Genomic DNA, 23,678 nt, shown 5'->3' on the forward strand with positions numbered 1-23,678 from the left:
AAGTTGTTAGACAGCTGTTGATAGTGAACCAAACGACTAGTGACAATTGGTACCCAGACTACATTGAAGAATTGGAAGTTGACGACAGTTGGCAGCCAGATATCTTTGTAGAACTCCTGGCTCTCTAAATACATGGCAATGGATCATTGCGCTAGCAAGTTATTTATTTACTTAGGCTCAGAGGCATCATCACCAATGTGAAAACATTTCTTGTAATTCCAGTAGTCTAAAGTTCAAACATTCCTAGAAATTTCAAACCAGAAAACATACATAAATGATTTACCAGAAAGAGCTTTGTGGATGCCATTTGCAGGCTGCTTCCTTAGAACTCTTTTAAACTGGGTTATTCCTAAAATGACATTTCTTATCTTGGTCCACAGGAAGTAGCCACTCCGATTGCTTGATGGCCAGCTACTTTCCAAAACAGCCTGCAACGACATCAAATGGATGTTAACCATGCATTTCTGAGGATCTTGGCAAAGATTAGATCCTATTTGAATTTAAACCATCTAGGGTCACAAGTAATGCTTTGAGACACGGGTTTATTCAAGAAGGTTCATTGCTACATACAGATAGAATCTAAATCTGGGTTGCTCTGATGGTTCAGTACTTGGATAGTCAATGCGAGTCCTCATTTTACCGACCTTGGAAGGAGAGAAGGCTGAGTTAACCTTGAGCCTGGTGAGATTCAAACTGTCAAATGGCAGGCAGCCGGCAGGCAGCAGTACTGCACTCTAACCACTGTGCCACCATGGCTCAGTGTACTTGATTAAGAAATACACAGAATCATGGAATAATAGAGCTCAATAGAGAGATTGCCAGGAAGGGCAGACAATTTTTATGTAGGCTTTCTCCTCCAGGACACAAACCCGTCTACCACACATGCAGTGGCAAAATTCTATGTTGCTGCAATGTCCACAAGAAAAAAATGTTACAGAATTATAGTTGTCATCTTGTACCAATTATTTGGACATATCTCTAACAATTTCTGGGCCCTTGTATTTACTCCCATAAGTATTGGCTTTTCACCCACGTAAACCAGGGAGTGACCCGAACAGTTTGAGAACATGTATGTTATTATCCCCTTTTAATGTCAATACTTTTTACAATATATTTTAATGTCAGTTTTAATATATTGTAAAAAGTAATGTGCATTGCTGGTCTTTGACCGTAATAAAGATTTATACTTATATAGGGCTGGAAGGACCTTGCAGGTCTTCTACTCCAACCCAAAAGCAGGTGTCCTTATTCCATACTGGACAAATGAATGTCCATTCTCTTCTTGAAAACCTGCAGTGATGGAGCACCCACAACCCCAAGCTATTCCATTGATTAATTGTTCTTACTGTTGTGTCTTAATGATGTACATACAATATAATATAATAATAATGGAAGAGACCTTGGAGGTTTTTCAGTCCAACTCCCTATTCAAGCAGGAGATCCTATATACCATACCAGACAAATGGTTGTTCAACCTTTTCTTAAAAACCTCCAGTTGCCTCTTGAAAAAGCACCTTTGGGACAACCATGACCTGGATGACTGAGAATCTTCACAGATCTTTACTTCCAGCAATGGAGAACCCCAACTCTGGGAGCCAAGCTGTTCCACTGATTAATTGTTCTCACTAGTAGGAAATTTCTCCTTGGTTCTAGGATGGATTACTTGATTAGCAATTCTACAGAAGATCATGAGGGGCTGTAGCTACGATGTAATGCTTAAAAGAACTTGGGAAGCCCATGTGAGAGAACAGTTCAAGCAGGCTCCTAAGATTCTGTTACATTACCCCGTTAGCAATAAAGATCTTTGCAGAAAGCTAAGAGGTTTTTGTTTTTAGAGTTTGCAAGTGTCCAAAGACCTGATATTAGGCGAGACAGATTTAAAGTCAAAGAATTCCAACTGACAGGGCCCAGGAAGGGAGCCTTCACGTCTGTGGCCCCAAACCTGTGGAATTTTCTTCCCCTAGAGGTCCGTCAGGTTTCCGAAAAATGTCCTAATTAATTCATGAGCCACGAGCCAAGTTTCAAAAGAAATCCAGTCATTAATTAGGAACACCATTTCGGCAATACCCCATTGCAGTCAGATCTGATCTCATTTTAATTATGGCTGAACTTTACCCGTTTCCTCCCTTCCCTCAGTCTGTGTCATAAATCACATTCACCAACAAGGTGCACGCCTCACAAGCCTGCTGTAGTTATCTGAGATCCAACTCTAGCCAAAGGAATGCATGGAATGTGCTCCCCCCCTTTCCTCACCATGGCAACTATAAGTTGACATTAGGTCTCCACTCTGTTAAAACATGTTAAAAGATGACTCTGCTGCTTCATTTGGGAGGCCCACAGGGGCAGGCAGCCATGGGGATGTTTAGGTCCCTGAAACTTCCCCTCTGATGTTTTAAAATTGTAATGATTTTATTCTTGTTTTTAATTGGGCTCCAATGGGGGGGGGGGGTGTTTCACAATGGAGGTAGTGGATAGATTAATAACAGATCCCACCTACTCCCCTTTCTCATTTCCCCCCCTCCCCATCTTTATTTCGGATTGAATATATCGTGGCACGACATAACCGCGAACGTCAAAAGCGCGCCGACAAAACCGCGGCGCTAAAACCGCGATGTCAAAAGCGCGCCGACAACAGCGCGCCGACAGAAGCGCGATTTAACTTAAGGTAAGGTTTAGGGTTAGGTTTAGGGTTAGGTTTAGGGTTAGGTTTAGGGCTATGTTACAGCGCGCTTCTGTCGGCGCGCTGTTGTCGGCGCGCTTCAGCGCTCATTCGTCTCTGTGGTTTTGACGGCGCGGTTTTGTCACCGCAGTTTAGTCACACGTGGTTTTGACATACGCGCATTTGTCGTGGAACCGAATATTTGGATCAAAAATTGTATTCTATTCCATATTGTCTAGAGGCTTTGTAGTTTTATCTTTTCAACACTGTAAGCCACCAAGAGTTACCCTGTGCCTAGCTGGGAAGCCAAAAAATAAATAAATAAAAATGTTATTATAATGTTTCTATCAGGGATGGGTTCTGGCTGCTGCTACTGCTACTGCCTGTTTTGCTTAGGGATGCGCCATCCGCAGTACTAAAAAAAATGCTTCTGCGCATGCACAGAAGCCAAAAACAAGATGGTGGCAGCTATGACGCTGCCGAGAGAACTGGTTCGGGGGCGTGGCAGGCCTGGGTTGCTGCCGATTCCAGAGACTCAGGCCGCCAAGTTACTACCTATTCGGCCGATATATACATGACTGTTGTGGCACAGCAGGAGCCGTTGGAGCTGCCACCAGACTCCAACAACGAGGGGCCCTATTAGTCGGCTCTGGAGGATCCTGGACAGGGTTCCGACTCCGAGCAGGGCGCAGAGAGGCTGGTTGGCCACCAGGAGGCGCCTGAACCTTGGACCAGTGGGAGCAGACAAGGGAGAGTGATCCGGGCGCCAGCAGTGAGTTGTTCCTGGATGCTTGGCACCGAAGAGCTAATAAGCGTCAGGAACAGTTGCGCAAGTACAGGAGGTAATTGCACTCAGCTGGTGGTCATTAGGCTCCTCTCCAGACTATAAAAAGACTGCTTGTGAACACGGCCCTCTTGCAGAAGTCAACGCAGGAATTAATGTCAGAGAACATTATTGTGAGCTTGGCAGGCTGGATTGCTGCCAAGCCTTATCTGTGCCGGTTTGCTGCCAAGGGCCTGTCTGTCTGTTAATTAAATGCCGTAACTTATCTTTTGCTTGGAGTGTGTATTGGTGTGGGACGAGGGGGGTCAGAACACATGACTATGGATAAGCCCATGTGATGGAAAGGATGCTCAACTGGCTTGGAAAACAAGGGCTGATCAAAGACAGGGAAGTGAGCTGGCATTTCCATCTTATCTGATGCCAAATATTCACTTTACCTTATTGTAGTAACCATAGGTGATGGCATTAGGATCAATGCCAGCTTTCTTCATCTCGAAAAGGACTTTCACAGCTAAGACAGGCTGACCGTATTGCCCACAGAGCTGCATCAAGACCCGGTAGCATACCTGACCAAAAGAGAGAGAGAGAGAGGGAGGGAGGGAGAAAAAGAGGGAGGGAGAGAGGGAGAAAAAGAGGGAGGGAGGAAAGGAAGGAGGGAGGGAGAGAGAGGGAGAAAAAGAGGGAGACAGGAAAGGAAGGAGGGAGAGAGAAAGAGAGAGGGAGAAAAAGAGTAGGGAGGGAAGGAAGGAGGGAGGGAGAGAGAGGGGGGGAGGGAGGGAGACAGAGGAGGGGTTGTTATTTTTTCACTCTTGGAAAGCTAACCCACCCATCAAATGGCCTCAACTGCCAGAAAGCCTGTCCCTTTACCTCATCGGGTGGCTCTATTTTTTTCGTGTGCATCTTGCGCAAGACATCGTAGGCCGTCCTGAGGGCCCTAACTTTGGAATGGCAAACGCGGATGTAAGCAGGTAGGCAGATAAACCACAAGCCATAGCAATGGCGCAGCAAACACCTGGACCACATCTGCGGGATGGAGGAATATCTCTTGGCTATCTTGTGTGCAGACTTGATTTCCTGCCGAGAGAGGCAGAAAGGAAGAGGTTAATCACAGCTGCAGCACCATGGTTATTGGGAATACTGGACCAAATACTGGGATTTCAGAGTTCGTTGCAGAAGTTAAATCCAGGAAGCACACACAGGTAACTGATTTAGCAGGATTCATTAACTTCTTTTTATATACGCTATATTGCCAAAAGTATTCGCTCACCCATCCACATAATCAGAATCAGTTGTGAGCGAATACTTTTAGCAATATAGTGTACATAATATAACACATGAGACATATATACAATATCAAGAGTGGTTCTTCCAACATGGGAGAGAGTACAAGCAAACACAGGCAGAGGAGAGAACAGTTTCCAGTTTTAATTCCAGCACAGACTAGTTAAACTAGTTCTTAGCTTTTGCACAGACTCAGAGCTACAGAGCTAAACCACACCCAGGCTCCAAAGTGTTTCAGTTCCCATTGGCTGACCTTGTTGCTATGCCCTATTCCAATTCATGAATATACTCTGACAAAATGGGAGGTTAGATTATAATACCAAGTGAGGAAGGAGGAGGGTCCTGGCTTCTCTTTAAAATCCACCACAAACCTTCAACCTTTGTTTGGGTCACTGAGAAGCAGAGAGCTTCTACTACATGATTGCAAGATTAAGTCTTACAACACCTCAGATGCACCTCATTTTAACATCCAATTTCATTTCATTCTTTTGCCATTATTATTATGATATCATTCTTAATTCTCTTTTGCTTTGCCATTGTTCTATCATTCTAATACAGTATACACATTAATCCCATCCTTCGTTCTAAAATTAGCTTTTTAAAAGTAACACTTTTTTCCTTAGCATACTTTTTTTGTTAGTAAAGTTTAATAAATTTATCCTAAGAATCATAGTTTTGGAATCTGGCCTTACACATTTTGCCTGTTTATCTATCGTATTTATATGGCTGCTCAGTTAAAGCAACTCTGGCTTTAGCATTTGTTATTTGAATCTTGCTAACTTTGAATCTTGACCAACAAGACCTATATATATATATATATATACTTAAAGTCACAACCCCTGGTTGTTATATATATATATATAGAAATAGATAATTCAAAGTCAAATTTAAAAGGAGAGGAATATCTTCATTGTTATGTAAATGATGAAGTATTAATAATTAGAAATCATAAAACTCCACATGGCCGTTGTTGAAGGTACTGGTTGCTTTTCCAGACAAAAAATCAACAAAGATAATACAAAAACTTGATTTCAAAGGAAAAAAATTGTGAAAAAAGACCATGCTATAACAAAATATCCAGTGAAATGTTTAGGATTTTACTTGATGGGATACAATAAAGACATCTTTTAAAAAAATTGTAACAAATAATAGAAGGAAATAAAAGAAGCCATTGAAAGATGGAAAAGCTTAACATTTTCCAGGCTGAGATTTACAGCAGGAATAAAAATAAAAGTATTACCTGAGATGAACTTATTACAAATGGCACCAATTCAAATCCCAGATTAAAACAAGTTGCAGAATTGGCAAAGAATAATTGATAGATATAGAATGGGGAAAAAGAAGAGTAAGATTCAAAATTTTGTAAGTCACAGAAGGGAAAAGGCAAAATTAGTTTTTCCCAATTTCAGATTATATTATTAAGTATGCCATTTATCATGACACCTGAATGAATAAAAGTTCCTATTTGTAGAATATAAACTAGAAAAAGAGCAGATTTAGCAAATGGTTTTCACGGATATTGATGATGTAAAGGAACAAAGAAGACAATTATCTGAAGTGACATAAAAGGAAACCCCCTTAAAGGCAAGGATAAATCCAACTATTTTACCACTAGCATCACTGTCAAATGCTACTGATTTCAAAGGCAATGATGGCAAGAGAGATCTGATGACATATGTCGACATGATACATCTCAAGAAATAGACTAAAGGCACAACAAAAATTGCAAACTAAAGGAATCTACCATGGCTATTATATTTGCAACTGGAAAAATAAAAACTGATTGTACACCCTGAGAAAAATGAAACATTTATACAGGATCAAAATTATCCACTAGGAACGTAGGTACAAATACATTTTGGGGCAGAATGTTTCAGAATAAATGCTTGTATTTGCCACTGTAATATAACCTATAAAAGAAAAAGAAATATCTTGTCTTAAGCCGCATGTGGCACTTTCATCCCTCTGTTGCGGCTCCCTGTTGCTCAAAATATGCGTCACAACCACCAATGTGTGACTCCTGCCAGCATGCAATTTATTGAGCTTTTTGACCCCCGGTAGGCCAACCATGGATAAATACAAGAAAATGAAAGTTTCGGGAAGAAAACAGAGTGTTTAATTCAACTAAATATGCTAGTTTTCTGGCGGCTCAGGAAATAGTCAGGCACAAGAAGGGTTTTGTGGCTCCTGGTGTTTTCTTTTCTGTGGGAAACGGATCCAAATGGCTCTTTGAGTGTTTAAGGTTGCCTACCCCTTGTCTTAATATTATCCAGATCAGATTTTGGATTCTTGCTGTGGGACATTCAGCCTAGATAAAATGTTGTAAAGAAATTGAATGACATTTACAATCTTCTTCAAGGAAGGCAAGCATCTAGGCAAGCTGTCCGAGCAGCAATCCCAGGAGATTTTAGGGACATCTAGTTTGTTATTTCTATGTTCACCTATGTTAATGCTGCATTGTATCACAAGGATATAAATTACCTGTTTTGTTCTTCTGAACACTGGCAAAGGACTGTTTGGGCTGCTGACTTTCGAAGACAATTTGCTGTTTTGTATTGTCAGAAGTCCTGCTGGCTGCTCAAATAAATTTTGCTTCAGTACCGGAAATCCACTGTAGCTGAAAAAGAGTAAAGCATGCTTTTATTTACTTGTACTCAACAAACCCCTGAAGGCTCCTTCGTACTTTGCCATTAAGGTAGAAAATCTGGAGCATGTCTAAAATGCTTATTTCCTGAGTATTTCACCTATTGTAGGAGACCACAAACTTCTTGAGAAGAGCTGCTACTTAAGTTTTTTTTTTTTACTGACATACTTATTTCTAAAAGGTACGCTTCGTTCATATGTTATACATCATACATTTTTTCTTGGAAAGGAACCCTTCCAAACCCTGAAATCCAGAAGTTTATACTGACATCCCTTTCTTGGGCTGCTGAACATCAACCTCCGGTAAGTTCACTACTGACTCCTGTTGTTCCCCAAAGTCTTAGTCAGAAAGTAATCTCTGTCATCTGATTGTAACAGAATAACCGACTTGGAAGGAATCTTGGAGGTCTTCTATTCCAACCTCACTGCTCAAGCATGAGACCCTATATACCTGTGATGGTGAACCTATGGCATACCTGCCAAAGATGGCACACAGAGCCCTCTCTGTGGGCATGTGTTCCATCGCCACCTGCTCTTCTGGTTTCCATCAGCTAGTCTTTGTGGGCGCCGAGCACCAGAAAATGGCCAAAAAAAACAGCCTCAAAAATGCCCACAAAACAGGCTGTTTTGGGCTGGTTTTCAGGCCTTTCTTCAGGCTGTTTTCAGGCCACTTCCAGGATGTTTTTTGGGCCAAGACCAGCCTGAAAATGGTCTGAAAAAGGGCCTGAAAACAGCCAAAAAACAGGCACGCGCACCCCGTCCAACTAGTCTTCTGGTGCTCTAGTCCGCACATGCTCGCACATGGACAGGCGTTCCAGTTTGGGCATTCATTGCTGAAAAGGTTCGCCATCACTGCTATATACTATTCTAGACAAATGGTTGTCCAATCTCTCAAGTCCTGGAAGCCTGCTATTCATATCACCCCTAGTCCTTCTCTGTGTTAGATTAGACCAGGGGTGTCAAACTCAAGGCTCGTGGGCCGGATCCAGCCCAATGGGTGATTAGATCTGGCCCGCAGGGCCATCCTGGAAACAGTGAAGGACCAGCCTGCGGTGCCTCTGCCAGCATGCTGGAGGAAGCTGTCGTAGCCAAAACGGAGCGGCACACGAGCTCCATTTTCACTGGCAGCTTGCTGGAGGAGGACGTTGCAACCAAAAAATGTGTGTGGCCCTATCAGGTAAACAGGGTTGGCCTGGCCTGTAGAGTCCTAGTGCCCTTTGAGTTCGAGTGCTGGGCACGCCGTCCACTGCCTAGGGCTCTGGACAGCCTGCACCGCCATCTGGGGGTCCTTCCATGTGGCCTGAGAGGGATGACGAGGCTCCTCTGGAGGACTCCCTGGTCTCCCTCCACTCAAGACAATGGATTTCCCCACCTGGGCCACCACAGGTGCCACCGACATGAGTGACGTCGAGCTGGCCATGCCCCCCTGGACCCCCAGGGTCAAACATCACTCTGATGTGGTCCTCAATGAAATCGAGTTTGACACCTCCCTCTCTGTGTGCGCGCATATATACATATATATTAAGTGTTTTTTCTTTTGTCAAAGCACCTAGTATGCCCAAATATGGGAGGGAGCATACTGCTTCCCTTTGGGCATAGCAGGTGCTTTGACAAAAGAAAAAATATTTCATCATTCCCTTGGCTCAGCTGATAGGGGAGGAGAGCTTGTGGCTTAGAGATTAATATAACTACATAACATGTAAAAACAGCCTAAGTTCAAATCCCAGTAAGGGCATGGCTAGCTGATGAGAGCTAAATAGCTTGAAATAGATCTATACTAGTCCCCCTTCATTTATTTATCAGCAAAAATGATAGATAGATAGATAGATAGATAGATAGATAGATAGATAGATAGATAGATAGATAGATAGATAGATAAAGTGGATTTGACACCAATGGATGTCCTCCACTGAGCTGAAGACTGGTACCAATGAGAATCAAAATACATGGCAAATTGACTTGGTGAGGCTTTGAGGACTTGCCATGTCATTGCTCAAAAACTAGCTGCTGTTCAGGAAACTCTACACTTACTTAAATTTCAGTATTTAAGCAGGATGGGATTTTTTATTTTATTCAGACTGACAACTTCATTAGTATTGACCACATTTAAGAATGCAGTTTATAAAGCTTATTTAGTTTTTAGGGAATCGGCAGAAACAATAGCCCGTGAAAATCAATACTAAACCATAGATTCATTTGATAGAGAAAATTAGATGATGAATGAAAATGAGAGTCTCAGAATGAGTGAAAAACAACAGAAAAAAATTATTGTCTGGGACATCAAATAATTAAATGCATTACATGCATTTTACCTTACTTGGTACGAGACACTCTTTAGCTGCTGCTGAAGTACAACAAAAAGGCTGTTTGAGCTCAAGTAAAAAATATCTGTTAGAAAGGCTAAGCACTGAAATTTTAAACCCCTTTCAAAATGAAGCTCAGTATAGAATATTCTGCAGTCATTCAGGCTGGATATGATAGAAACCTAGTATATATGACTACAATCTGCTCATTGTTCATTGAGATTGCTCACTGCCAACCTCTGAAGCTGACATTCTAAATAGGAGCCATATTTCTACGTGCATTTGAATGCACTAGGAAGTATCCGAGTACCAAATCCATGCATAACTAAAATTTGCCCAGTCAAACCCACTGAAATGATTGCAATCAAGAAGACGAAAACCGTTAATTAAAATCACTCAACTGTAGAAAGCTGCGAGAATGTTTTCTGCCAATTAGACTCCACACCAGTGGTGAAATTCAATTTTTTTACTACCGGTTCTGTGGGTGTGACTTTGTGGGCCTGGCAGGGGAAGGATACTGCAAAATCCCCATTCCCTCCCCACTCCAAGGGAAGGATACTGCAAAATCTCCATTCCCTCCCCACTCCAAGGGAAGGATACTACAAAATCACCATTTCCTCCCCATTCCAGGGAAAGGATACTGTAAAATCTCTATTTCCATCCCACTCCAGGGGAAGGATACTGCACAATCTCCATTCCCTCCCCACTCTGAGGCCAGCCAGAGGTGTTATTTGCCAGTTCTCCGAACTACTCAAAGTTTATGCTACCGGTTCTCCAGAGCCTGCCAGAACCTGCTGAATTTCACCCCTACCACACCTATTTGCACCATTCAGGTGACCCTGGGGACACAGACAAACCTCCAAGTGGACTCAACGACTCGCTAAAAGGATGCAAATGACCAGCTGTCTGCAAGGAGTATCAATCCTACCATTCCCCACCATCCAGTCAGAGCCTAAGAAGCTGCTTGAATGAGAAGCAAAAGGTCTTCAAAGAAAAACCACAAAAGTCCAGTTGCCTCCTGAAAAAGCATCATTGGGGCCACCATGACTCAGGTGAACTTAGAACCTCTACAGACTATACAGCTATACAGCTATCAGCTATACAGTTTGGGATGAAGACCCTATGAATGGTATGGGAGTATGAATGGATTTCCAGAAAAATTGCAGACTACAAGAACCATCTGTACTACTCAGGTGACCCTGAGGGCACAGATTAACCTCCAAGTGGCCTCAACGACTTGACTCGCTAAAATGATGCAAATGACCAGCTGTCTGCAAGGAGTATCAATCCTTCCATTCCCCACCATCCAGTCAGAGCTGAAGAAGCTTCTTGGATGAAAAGCAAAACGTCTTCCAAAGAAAAACCAGAAAATCCATTTTCCTCTTGAAAAAAAGGACCATTGGGATATCACCATGGAAAGATCCCCATGATTACCTGTATTGATATGGGAGTTCCTCTCCATTAGGAAGGTGAGGAATCTCTGGGGGAGTTACGAAGACGGTGTGCTCGCTCTTGTGGGACTCATCGAGTTCTATAAGCCGTGTGTCGCCTGTCTTGTCTACATCCACCTGTCCAAAACGGATAAAAATACATTATATTCCTTGCCAGGAAGTTAAGAATCCTTTATTTGGTGAGCTTTTGCAAACAGTTGCCAGGATGCAGATTAAGGGATAATGTTAAAAACCTTTATTAAAAACTACTTTGTTGGTATTATTTGTAATTCTATAATCTGGTAGAAAAAGAAGATAATCTTCTTTCTTGCGTTTTTTTCTGGAAGGACTCTATCAGATTGTTTTCAAACACATTTCTTTCAAAAGATACCTGCTCTGTGAAGAGACTGCTGTCATGCAGTGTTTCTCAACCTTGGCAACTTTAAGATGCGTAGACTTCAACTACCCAGAATTCTTCAGCCAGCATGCAGAAGAATATACATTTTTAAAGTGGTTATGTTTGAGAAAACACAGGCTTTACACTGCACACCAGAACAACTAGACACAAGGACAGTGTTTCCGCCACCCCATGTCACCACTCTGCTAAACAAGTAACTTCCACAACACTCTCAAACTATTTAGTAAGGCTGTATTACTATTATTCTTTTAATCTTTCCTATTACCTATCTCTTTTTTCTACATAACTTTTACTTGTATCTTTACAGTTTATATTGTTTTATTTCGTTTCCTAGTATGATTTATGTTGATTGCTTATATAGTATCCTATGGCTCTCAGTAAGTGTTGTATCTTATGATTTATGATGAATGCATTTTTATGATGACTATGATCATGATTATAGTTTTTATGTACACTAAGAGTTTATGCATCGAAGACAAATTCCTTTTGTGTCCAATCACGCTTGGCCAATGAAGAATGCTCTGTTCTGTTCCGTTCCATTCCATTCCATTTCTATTCTATTCTCTTGCAAACATTTTTGCAATTGTTCAGCCCCTTTGCAGAGATAATGTGAAGTAACTTTTTTTGGGGGGGGGAGGTTAGGTATTGATTTAAATCAACAAGCTTGCTTAGCTGTATTTAATAACATTATACAAGAAATTCTATGTGCCACTTTCTTAAAAGCATTTTTTTTCTGCACAGGATCCTATGTCACTGAGTCTCAACCGAAAACATGTTTTCCTGCCAGCCGAAGAACTTGTCATCCATAAAATGGCACCTGGGGAGCTGGTCCTTTTTCTACAGCATGCAGGAAATGTGCTTAATTTTCATAGTTGCTATGCTCATTCCTCTTAGGTGCCTGATGAGTAGTTTTCGAATTTGCAGCCATTAGCCCAAGGGGATTCTTGCAAAAATAAATGTTACTGTCTTCGAAAGGCTTCCACAGTGCACAGAAATCTCAAATTACTGTCTTCAAACGGCTTCCGCGTCACAAAGAAATTTCATGGCTTGCTCTCAATGCGACTGAGAGCAAGCCATGAACATGTTAATTACTTGGACAGATTATAAAATCTGTCTGAAGCAAAACGGTGCTGAGGATAAACCTCATTATAGAAACACATTATAAATGCAAGTTATACTGAAGCTATGGCATCTCACGCTTCATTATTCCATTTGTTTTTCTTTTTCAACACCCTATGGAAATTACCACATCAATCAAAAGTGGACTATTAATATTTGAACAAGAATGGGTCTTTGGGTCAAGATCACACAGAAAAGGAAAAATGGAAAAGCAAAATAATATAATAGAAGGAACCAAAGAAAAATCAATTGCTCTGAAGTTGGTTAACCTTCCCATCCAGGAATAGAAGTTCTTATAGGACAATACCTTTGATGGGGAATTAAAGAAGGCCTGGATTCTACACTTGGATTGACCTCAGTGGTCTAGATAATCCCATCCAAAAGGAAGGTTTCTAGGATTTATCATGAAGTTAATCTATTCTTGGAACAGAGTGATGGTAAATAAAGAGTATCCCTTGTTATCCTGAGCAGGAAGTGGCTACTTTGTTCCATATACTATTTGCTGAAGTTGTTTATCCAAAACATAACTTTCTTCAAGTGAAGGCATCTAGGTAACATCACCAGACATGATCCTGTTTTGGTCACCACATTACAAAAAAGATGTTGAGATTTTGAGAAAAAATGCAAAGAAGAGCAATTAAGCAAAGGATGTAAAGAAGAGCAATTAAGATGATTAAAGGCCTGGAGACAAAAACATTTGAAGAACGGTTGACGGAATTGGGTATGGCTAGTCTAAGGAAAAGAAGAACTAGGGGTGACAGGACAGCAGTGCTTGAATGTTTGTGGGGCTGCCACAAAAAAGAGGGGGCCAACTTATTTCCCAAAGCACCAGAAGGCAAGACAAGAAGCAATGGATGGAAAATGAACAGAGAAGCAGCCAAATTTCCTAACAATAAGAACAATCAACCAGTGGAACGACTTGCCTCCAGATGTTGTGGGTACTCCAACATTGGAAGATTTTAAGAAGAGACTGGACAGTCGTAACAAGCAAAGTCCATGTCCATTACTGAAATCAATCCCCCCAGGATTAGGTCCTTGCTGTTCTGCATTTAATAGCCGAGAAAATGAAAAATAAGAAAATATTGGATAGCAGAAAGGTGGGACTAGATGTGAACTGTAATGTTTTTTAAACTATCCAATGCATCGTTTCACTAATTGGCTCTCTTCAAACATTACATTCAAGAGTGAAATCCATACCTTCCACCCACTCAATGTTTCCAGAATACACATGAAACAAAAATCTTGATTGGAGTTGTGTCCAAGACACATTTGTGCATTTTTTAAAAATAGAACATGATAGCAGTATTCCAATATTTGAGGGGCTGCCACAGAAAGGAGGGAGTCATGCTATTTTCCAAAGCACCAGAAAGCCAGACAAGAAACAATGGATGGAAACTAATCAAGGAGAAAAGCAACCTGGAAATAAGGAGAAAACTTCCTAACAGTGAGGACAATCAACCAGTGGAACAGCTTTGCCTTCAGACATAGTGGTTGCTCCATCACTGGAGTCTTCTAAGAAGAGACTGGACAGCCACTTGTCTGAAATGGTATAGGATCTTCTGCTTGAGCATGGGGTTGGACTAGAAGACCTCAAAGGTACCTTCCAGCTCTATTATGATTGATCACTTCTTCTATCAATATAGAAGGTTAGTGACAGGTGAAGGAGAATTTCCACCTTTCATAAGCTGAAGAAAACACTTCTAATAGGTTGGGATCCTGGCAGGAGAGGTATGCTGTGTGACTTATTTGCTAATGCAATCTTTGAAGGATGATTTCCAAAGCATCTTTCCTACGGCAAGCTCACTTTATATGCAACACACAACAATTAATCCCCAGTCACTTTCTGTTTTCTTAGGTTACACTTGAGGGACTCTAGGCAGATCTACTCTTGTCACTTTTTTCCTGGAGGGAAAAGATGAAAAACAAAAGGTTCTTACGTCTACCAAATGGAGAGCGATTGTGATAATAAAGAGGGCTGTGAAAATATCTACAGACTCCTCACATCCTGGATATAAATTGTTTCAATTTCTACCCTCAAAACAACACTATAGAGCACTGCACACCAGAACAACTAGACACAAGGAGTTTTTTCCTGAATGCCATCACTCTACTTAACAATTAATTCCCACAACAGTGTCAAACTATTTACTAAGATTATATTGCTATTATTCTTCTCTTCCTTCCTAGTACTTATCTCTTCCCGCTTATAACCATGTTGCTTGTATCTTTAAATTTTATATTGTTTTATTTGTTTGCTTTCATTGCTTATTAGTAACCCATGACTATCACTAAGTGTTGCATCCTTTGATTCTTGATGAATGTATTCTATTTTATTTTTCTTTATGTCCACTGAGAGCATCTGCACCAAAGACAAATTCCTTGTGTGTCCAATCACACTTGGCCAATAAGGAATTCTATTCTATTCTATTCTATTCCACACACACAATCCATATGAAATTTCTCTCTCTCAGAATGACATATAATGTGTTGAAGCAAAACAACAACAGAGAGTTTTGCTGATGTTGTACTTTAAGAATATACTTTATCATTTCAATTTATACTTTAAAGAAGCCGGAGGCTAAATAAAATAAGTAATACTTTGAAGTTATTATTTTGAAAACATGGTGTGCTATAAGTTTCCACAGACATAATCCTTCCTTGTAAGCCTATTGGTATTAGAGCCTACACATTATCCTTGTTTAACCCTTTTTAGTGACTACCCCATTTGTGGACCATTTTCAGTTGCTTCAACAGTGATGAAAAAGCAACTTTGTGACCAAACCTCGCATCTACAACCTTCACAAGTCCTGTACGGCACAGAAAAGCTGAAGTAAGCAGCAGTGGTGGTTTCACTTAGTGACTGCTTCACTTAACAATTGAGTTGCCGATCCCAATTGTCGCTAGACAAGGATTGTCCTCATCACTCATGACAGCAAGAAAGAAAAGAATCAAATTGCAGATGAAGATTAACGTGTAACGTCTCACTAAATTTAACATCTTGTCAGAAAAGCTGCGCCAAAGAAAGTGTGATCAAAAGAGTCTCTGAAAAAAGTCATTTCACAAGGAAAGCCATTAAGGTGACAGACTTTAGATCTAAATATGCACCCAAACTTCAGACACAATATGCACACAAACATACCTTGGATAGATCAAGACAAACAAATATTTTGACAAGTACGAGGGAATGGATGTGCAAATCCCCTCTCCTAAGTGCGGTAGTGGCCCAGTGGTTAGAATGCAGTATTGCAGGCTAATTCTGACTGCCGACTGACAGTGGTTCGACAGTTCGAATCTCACCAGGCTCAAGGTTGACTCAGCCTTCCATCCTTCCAAGGTTGGTAAAATGGGGACCTAGCTTGTTGGGGACAAGAGGCTGATTCTGTAAACCGCTTAGAGAGGGCTGTAAAGCACTGTGAAGCAGTATATAAGTCTAAGGGCTATTCTTGTCTGCTGTTCTGTTCTGTTCTATTGCCATGGTAGTGCAATGGTTAGAATGCAGTATTGCAGGCTAACTCTGCCAACTGCCAGCAGTCTGATCCTGACCAGCTTAAGGTTGACTCAGCTTCCATCCTTCCAAGGTCGGTTAAATTCCCAGATTATTGGGGGAAATAGGCTGACTCTGTGAACCACTTAGGAAGGGCTGTAAAGCACTGTGAAACGGTATATGAGTCCAAGGGCTATTGCTATTGCTACTGGAAAAGCAAACAGGGTTTGAGCAGCGTATCAGAGCTCCGAAAGTGATTGAAGCCAGGGCTGTAAGGGATAAAATGGATTCCTTATGCAACTGTAAGTCTTCGGTTAGTCCGTGATTAATAACTTTAACAGGGACAAGCAACTCTTTTACTAAGTGACATCATGGTAAAGTATGATGTCCCTGTAATCATGCCGGATTATGACAGTTCTGGCATTTTTGGTTGCTGTGGTTAAGCAAATCACCATGGTCATTAAGTGAATCCACGGTTGTTAAGTGAACACCATGGTTATTAAGCAAACCCATTGATTGCTATGAGGTGTTCTTTTCGAAAACCGGAAGCAAAAACATCATAAATTATAGTCATGTTCCCAGACCCTGTTGAGAATTGGGTATAGCTAGTTTAGTGAAAAGGTATGATATGATAGCAGTGTTCCAATATTTGCAAGGCTGTGACAAAGAACAGGGAGTCAACCTATGTTACAAAGCATCCAAAGGCAAGATAAAAACAACGGATAGAAGCTAATCAAAGAGAAATCCAACTTAGAACTAAGGAGGAATTTCCTGACAGTTAAGAACATTGAACCAGTGGAATGACTTGTCTCCAGAAATTGTGGGTACCCCATCACTGGAGGCTTTTAAGAAGAGACTGGACAGCCACCTGTCTGAAATGAACAGGGTTTCCTGCTTTAGCACAGGGCTAGACTAGAAGACCTTCAATGTCTCTTCCAATTCTGATATTCTATGTGGTTTGTTTTTTTTACTGAAGAGCTTGCAACTAGGAGGTGAGAACTAATAATCTTTCTGTTACCCAACCCAATCTTCTAGACTGCTCTGAGTTCGAGAGAGTTTTGTATTTCCTTGCATCTTGCTTCAAGGCAACCTTTCTCTGGCTGGTCTCCTCCAGATGTTAGGGTAATATCTCCCTATATAGACGTGATGGCGCAGAGGTTAAGAGTGCAGTCCTGCAGGCTACTTCTGCTGCCTGCCGGCTGCCTGCAATTTGGCAGTTCAAATCTCACCAGGCTCAAAGTTGTCTCAGCCTTCCATCCTTCCGAGGTGGGTAAAAGGAAGACCCAAATTGTTGGGGGACAGTATGCTGACTCTGTAAACCATTTAGAGAGGGCTGTAAAAGAACTATGAAGCGGTATATAAGTCTAAGTGCTATTGCTATATTCCTAGCAGACATGCCCAGATTGGGTAAGATGAGGAATGGCCTCTCCTAGACCAGCCAGGTAATTTACTGAAGTGGGGGAGAATAAAAGGAAAGGGTCAAGTACCCTCTAGAAGCTAGTAGGGACATCTCCTCCCTGCTAGCTCAGTGAAAATAAGAAAACAGTCATACCTTTCAAGCCAATTAACAAATAGAAGAAAAGGGGGTGTAAATCACAATATGCTTTTCTTGTTAGACACTTGAGCAACTGTAGCCAAAGTGGGAGTCCCTCTATAGCGTAGTGAGTTGGCAAAAGTCTTTGGAGCAACAAGTACAGTCAGATGGGGTGTGACACCAGAGCACACTTACTTTATTTACACAGTCATCAAAAAACGCAAGGCTTGCATCTTTATCGCTAACAAAAGAACATTCTTCAATGAAGCGAATGAACATCTGGGTCTTAGTCATCATAGTATAAAACTTTTGATGTGAACGATCACGGCTTTTCAAGAATCCTGTAAGATTAAAAAAAAAGAAGTTGTTGATCCCACTAGCAGAAAAACAAGGAGCAAATATTCCACGAACAAAGGAAGAAATGAAATTAAACACAACGAATTAATTCATATGCTCACTAAGCCACATATATTTTGATCTGTGTGTGTGTTTGTGTGTGTGTGTATGTGTGTGTATCTGTGTTTGTGTTATATAGCCACCCAGAATCATTTATTTTGCAAAATGGGTGGCCATATAAATTAGATAGATAGATAGACAGATAGACAGATAGACAGATAGACAGATAGACAGATAGACAGATAGACAGATAGACAGATAGACAGATAGACAGATAGACAGATAGACAGATAGATAGATAGATAGATAGATAGATAGATAGATAGATAGATAGATAGATATGGGGGAGGGAGAGAGGGAGAGAGGGAGAGAGGGGGGGAGAGAGAGGGAGAGAGAGGGAGGGAGGGAGAGAGAGAGAGAGATAGAGAGAGAAACTGAGCAAAATATTTAAATATTGCCAAATTCACAATAATCCATCTTGGATACATGTTTCCAGTATACTAAATTGTAATTTGCAAATTGAGTATTAGGATTGAATCACAGACTGTTCCCTTCATTATCAGCATGTTAATCCTGATTGTTTTAAATCATGTTTTCTTGTTTCATCTGTGTCTTGCTACTGTTAACACCAGATCTGATGATGGTTCTGTTGTAGTAAACTGGGATTTAACAATCCAGGAATTTCCTGGGAAACCAGGTCACTGAACTGGTCACTTGTAGTTGGTTGACAACTGGAGTATAAGTTAAATAAATCAATCAATAATGTAATTGATTGACTGACTATCAATGACCAGCAACAAATAAAGTATACTTTCATTAGGAATGTACTGGGTGTTATTGGCATTTTTACACGTGAGATTTAAACCCATTTTGTTTTAATTAGGTTTCATGACAATGAAACTTTGGCCAACATTTTTGTCTGGTTTATTTTGAAAATTGCCTCTGCACTATTCTAATGAGGAAAAGGTTTCACTTTGTAATCTAAAGCATGGGTGATGTTATTTATGTTTTTACTTAAATTTATTGGGCAGCTCACTTTGGTAGACTCTGGGAGGCATAGAAAACTAGAGAAAACAGAAAAACAGCTAAAAACTTTGTCTTGATAGACACAGGATATTTAGGTCTATCAAATACAACTGCCACTTAATACTAGAATTGATCAAATCCATCAACCAGCAAATTATATATAGACTTAGAGTGCCAAGATCAGAAGCAACTGCAGAGACTTTGAGAGAAGCACTTTGATTTTTGCTGGATGCTTTGTTCATATTGGGGTGACCACAGGGGAGAGTGGGTGCTCAATAGCACCAAAACGGTGGGTGGGACTGGAAAATCCAAGCTCCACCCCCTTTTTGCATATACATAACACCCATTATAAAGGGGGACAGTTTTGATCTACAGTTGCTGATGCCCCAGATCTCCACAAATGCCCCTAACTTGTGTTTTCTATTTCAACCCAGCCTCCACATCAGTGTTTCTCAACCTGGAGAATTTTTTAGAAGAAAGCCTCCTATACTATCACCTTACAACACTAGACAACACAGTATCAATAGTAGAGACCTTCAGGTTTCTAGGTTCTATCATGTCTCAAGACCTAAAATGGTCACCTAACATCAAAAACGTCATCAAAAAAGCACAACAAAGAATGTTCTTTCTAAGCCAACTCAGAAAGCTTAAACTGCCCAAGGAGCTGCTGATTCTGTTCTATAGAGGAATGATTGAGTCGGTCATCTGCACCTCTATAACTATCTGGTTTGGCTCTGCAACCCAACAAGACAGACACAGACTTCAGAGAATAATCAGAACTGCTGAAAAAAAAAACCAACCTGCCTTCCATGGAGGACCTGTACAATGCACGAGCCAAAAAGAGAGCAGTGAAAATATCTACAGATCCCTCACATCCTGGACATAAATTGTTTCAATATCTGCCCTCAAAACGATGCTATAGGGCACTGCACACCAGAACAACTACACACAAGAACTGTTTTTCCCAAATGCCATCTCTCTACTAAACAACTAATTCCCACAACACTGTAAAAATATTTACTAAGTCTGTATTACTATTCTTCTTCTCTTCCTTCCTAGTACCTATCTCTTACCACTTATGACTATAACCATGTTGCTTGTATCTTTACAATTTATATTGTTTTATTTGTTTCCTAGTATGATTTGATTGCTTATTAGTAGCCTATGACTATCGCTAAGTGTTGTATCTTATGATTCTTGATGAATGCATTTTATTTTTCTTTATGAACACTGAGAGCATATGCTCCAAAGACAAATTCCTTGTGTGTCCAATCACACTTGGCCAATAAAGAATTCTATTCTACTGAAGAGGAGAGAATGAAAGGAAGACGGGGGAAAGAAGAAAGAGGTAAGGAGAGAAGAGTGGAAGGGAGAGAAAGAGAAGGAGAGAAGGTAGGAAGGGGAAGAGGAAGAGTAGGAGTAGGAGAAAGGGAAGGGAAGAAGGAAGGGAAAGGAGAGGAGGAAGGAAGAAAATAGAGAAGGGAGGGAGGGAGAAAAGAAAGGGAAAATAAGGTGGTGTTACAACAGGAGGAAGGGGTGGTAAATAAAGCAACCCAAACTGTATATTATAACCTATTAAATGAAATAATAAATGTATAAGAATGACAAATGTAAAGAAGAATAACAATTATGTGAATGTATACTTAAAATGGTGTTTAAGAAAATAAAAAATAAAAAAAACATTTTGAAAAAAAAAAAGAATTCTATTTAAGATTTGTGGACTTCCCATTCTGGGAGTTGAAGTCCACCCATCTTAAAGATGGACTAAGGTTGAGAAAAAACTGCTCCAAATCTCTAGCTAACTTAAATGCTACAAACATAGAGGCTCTGGTTTACCTTGCAGTTCAAACAGGGAACTTGCATCAGTGGCAGTTTCCGAAGGGGCTTGCGTAATAGGGCGTAGGTAGGACCTGTAACCTTTCAGGATTGAAGCCATAAACGTGAGAAATGCCTCTTGAATTTCTACATCTAACAGATGCAGCTTGGAGCCTGATTGAAAATCGTAGTCATTCATAGCCAGCTCCATTAAAGCATCGTCACGGGGTCTTTGCTGCACTGCGGGATAAAAAATAAAAAAGGAGAAATGTCAAAACATGGTTATATTTAAAGAATGACGGAGGTGGAAGGGGCTTTGGGGTCTTCTAGTCCAACCCCCTTCTCCAGCAGGAGACCTCTACCATTCTGGACAAATGGCTGCCTAGACTCTTCTTAAAATCCTCCAGTGATGGAAAAACCCACAATTTATTTACTTATGAAACTTATATCCCACCCATCTTACTGTTACACAGCAACTCTGGACAGCTTATAGATAACGTCCCAAAGATGCTTTTTTCAGGAGGAAACTGGACTTCCTTGTTTTTTCTTTTGAAGACTTTTGCTTCTCGTCCAAGGAGCTTCTTCAGCTCTGACAGGATAGTGGGGAATGGATGATATGATTTATATTCCTTGCAGACATCTGGTCATTTGCATCCTTTTTTAAGGGTTGTTGAAGCCCTTGGAGGTTTATCTGTGTCCTCAGAGTCACCTGAGTGGTGCTCCTGGTTCCTGTAGTCTGCAATGAGCTGAAGCTTCTTGGGTGAGAAGCAAAATGTCTTCAAAAGAAAAAACAAGAAAGTCCAGTTGCCTCCTGAAAAAGCAGCTTTGGGGCAACCAGGTCCTGGATGACGGAGAATCTCCATAGACAATTAGAACATATTCTTTTGGGACACACAGAAGAACTCTTGCTCAAGGTCTAAATCATCTAAATTAGACTTACAGACAATAGAAGCATGAAAAGATAATATACGACCATTAAAAATGAAGGAAGATTAAAGAAAAGACTAAATTATTAAAGATTCTTAGTATTGACCACAGTATTTCTTTCTCCTCTGCCAGGCTGATTTTGCTGCCAGGTTCATTATCTGATTGCACTAGATACATTTTGCTAGCAGTGACAAGCCCATCACTGACCTTCTCAAACCTGCAGGACAGCTGATTTGTACCCAGAAAGCATAATTCAAAAGCAACAAAGGCTGCCTCCAGTGAGGTGGGGTTAAATCTGATTTAGGCACAGTGCCAACTGTCCAACTAGTGGGCCCAAAATAAGGAAACACTCTCAGGAGCTTTGAATTCCCAAAAGTAAAACTTTATTGAATATGCCATTGTGGTACTGAAGAATCAAAACCAGCTCTGGTTTCGAGCAAATGCTTACCTAGTTAAACAATGGCTTCCCTTTCTCCCCACCCCTGGGTGATAACACTGTCCAATTATGAAACATCCTTTTGTTATGGGAACAGTCCACCTCCTTCTCAAGAACCTGCAGTCGTGAACTTGACGGTTGCCAGGATCTGTGCCCAACTTCTCAGCATTCCATTTCCCCTTCCACCCCGTTTATTGGCAAGTTGAATAGTGATAGAGTTTGAAAGAAACAAAGAGGTTCTATCATGACACACAGTCAACATCCAAGGTCCACAAGAACTTTCTAAAGGTCTGAGCTTCTCAACCTTCTCAACTTTAAAACTCTAGGCCTTCAACTCCTAGAGTTGACAAGGTTGAGAAATATTGCTCTAAGGCAGGGGTGTCAAACTCGATTTCATTGAGGGCCACATCAGGGTTGTTTGACATGGGAAGGGGTGGCCAGGGTGAACCTGGCCAGCTCCACATCATTCATGTCGGGGGCTCTTGTGGTGGCCCGAGCGCTCTGCCAGTGAAAATGGGCTCCTGAGCTCTGTTTCAGCTGTGACAGCCTCCTGCAATCCTCTTACAGTGAAAACAGAGTTTGGGAGGGATGGGACGGAGCTCCATTTTCTCTGGCAGAGGCACTGCTGCAGGTTCCTTAGCTGTTTCCAGGGCGGCCCCGTGGGCCAGATCTAAGCACCCTGCGGGCCAGATCCAACCCCTGGGCCTTGAGTTTGACACCCCTGCTCTATGTATTTAAATAAAAGGATTATTTTTTAAACCTTAGCCAGGGTTGCAAAGGAAGTGACACATCATGCAAATCAGGTGCTGGGTCCCTCGGTGCTACATCCCCAAAGCACACATTTCCCTCTGTATAACCTGAATCTAACTTCCCTCTGCTCCTCCTCGACGTGAAAAAGAGTTTCACTATCATAGTGTACCACAACCACAATCACAGAGAGTCTTTTGGGCCCTCCTCCACTTACATGCTGCCAGCTGATGATACAAGTGATTTAAAGTGCTCATCAGTTTCTTACAAGGCTTCTTCGGCAAGATCTTCCATGCGATCGTTCGCTTATCTCCTGGCCTGGAATCCAAAGGGAAATGTGAAGGATTAAGAGCCACGGTGGCGCAGTGGTTAGAGTGCAGTACTGCAGGCTACTTCTGCTGCCAACAGTTTAAACAGTTCGATTCTCACCAGGCTCAAGGTTGTCTCAGACTTCCATCCTTCCGAAGTGGGTAAAATGAGGAACCCAGATTGTTGGGGACAATATGCTGACTCTGTAAACCGCTATAAAGCACTGTGAAGGGGTATATAAGTCTAAGTGCTATTACTATTCATTAAGACCAAATATTGACTTAAATATTTGGTAAAATCTGAGCACCAGAACTCCCAGAAGTGATTTCTGCTTCAGTATTGTCAGCTGAACTTAATCCAATGGAAT

General features: G+C 41.1%; 1 protein-coding gene across 1 annotated transcript in view; it reads right to left on the minus strand.

Annotated features, from left to right (window-relative positions):
- Positions 1–23,678, minus strand: part of DENND4A (DENN domain containing 4A) — a 92,825-nt gene that overhangs the window by 24,599 nt on the left and 44,548 nt on the right. The window contains exons 11-18 of the mRNA XM_087704376.1: positions 23,220–23,320; positions 20,914–21,132; positions 17,851–17,996; positions 11,105–11,238; positions 7,206–7,341; positions 4,311–4,517; positions 3,881–4,009; positions 284–428 (exon numbers count right to left, since the gene is read on the minus strand). Of these exons, the coding sequence (XP_087560502.1) occupies positions 284–428; positions 3,881–4,009; positions 4,311–4,517; positions 7,206–7,341; positions 11,105–11,238; positions 17,851–17,996; positions 20,914–21,132; positions 23,220–23,320 (1,217 nt within the window). The remainder of the gene's footprint in view (positions 1–283; positions 429–3,880; positions 4,010–4,310; positions 4,518–7,205; positions 7,342–11,104; positions 11,239–17,850; positions 17,997–20,913; positions 21,133–23,219; positions 23,321–23,678) is intronic.

This window comes from Thamnophis sirtalis, unplaced genomic scaffold, assembly GCF_051295495.1.
Source record: "Thamnophis sirtalis isolate CommonGarterSnake01/CBP01778 unplaced genomic scaffold, rThaSir2_p1.2 scaffold_2, whole genome shotgun sequence".
In the NCBI taxonomy this organism is placed as follows: Eukaryota; Metazoa; Chordata; class Lepidosauria; order Squamata; family Natricidae; genus Thamnophis; species Thamnophis sirtalis.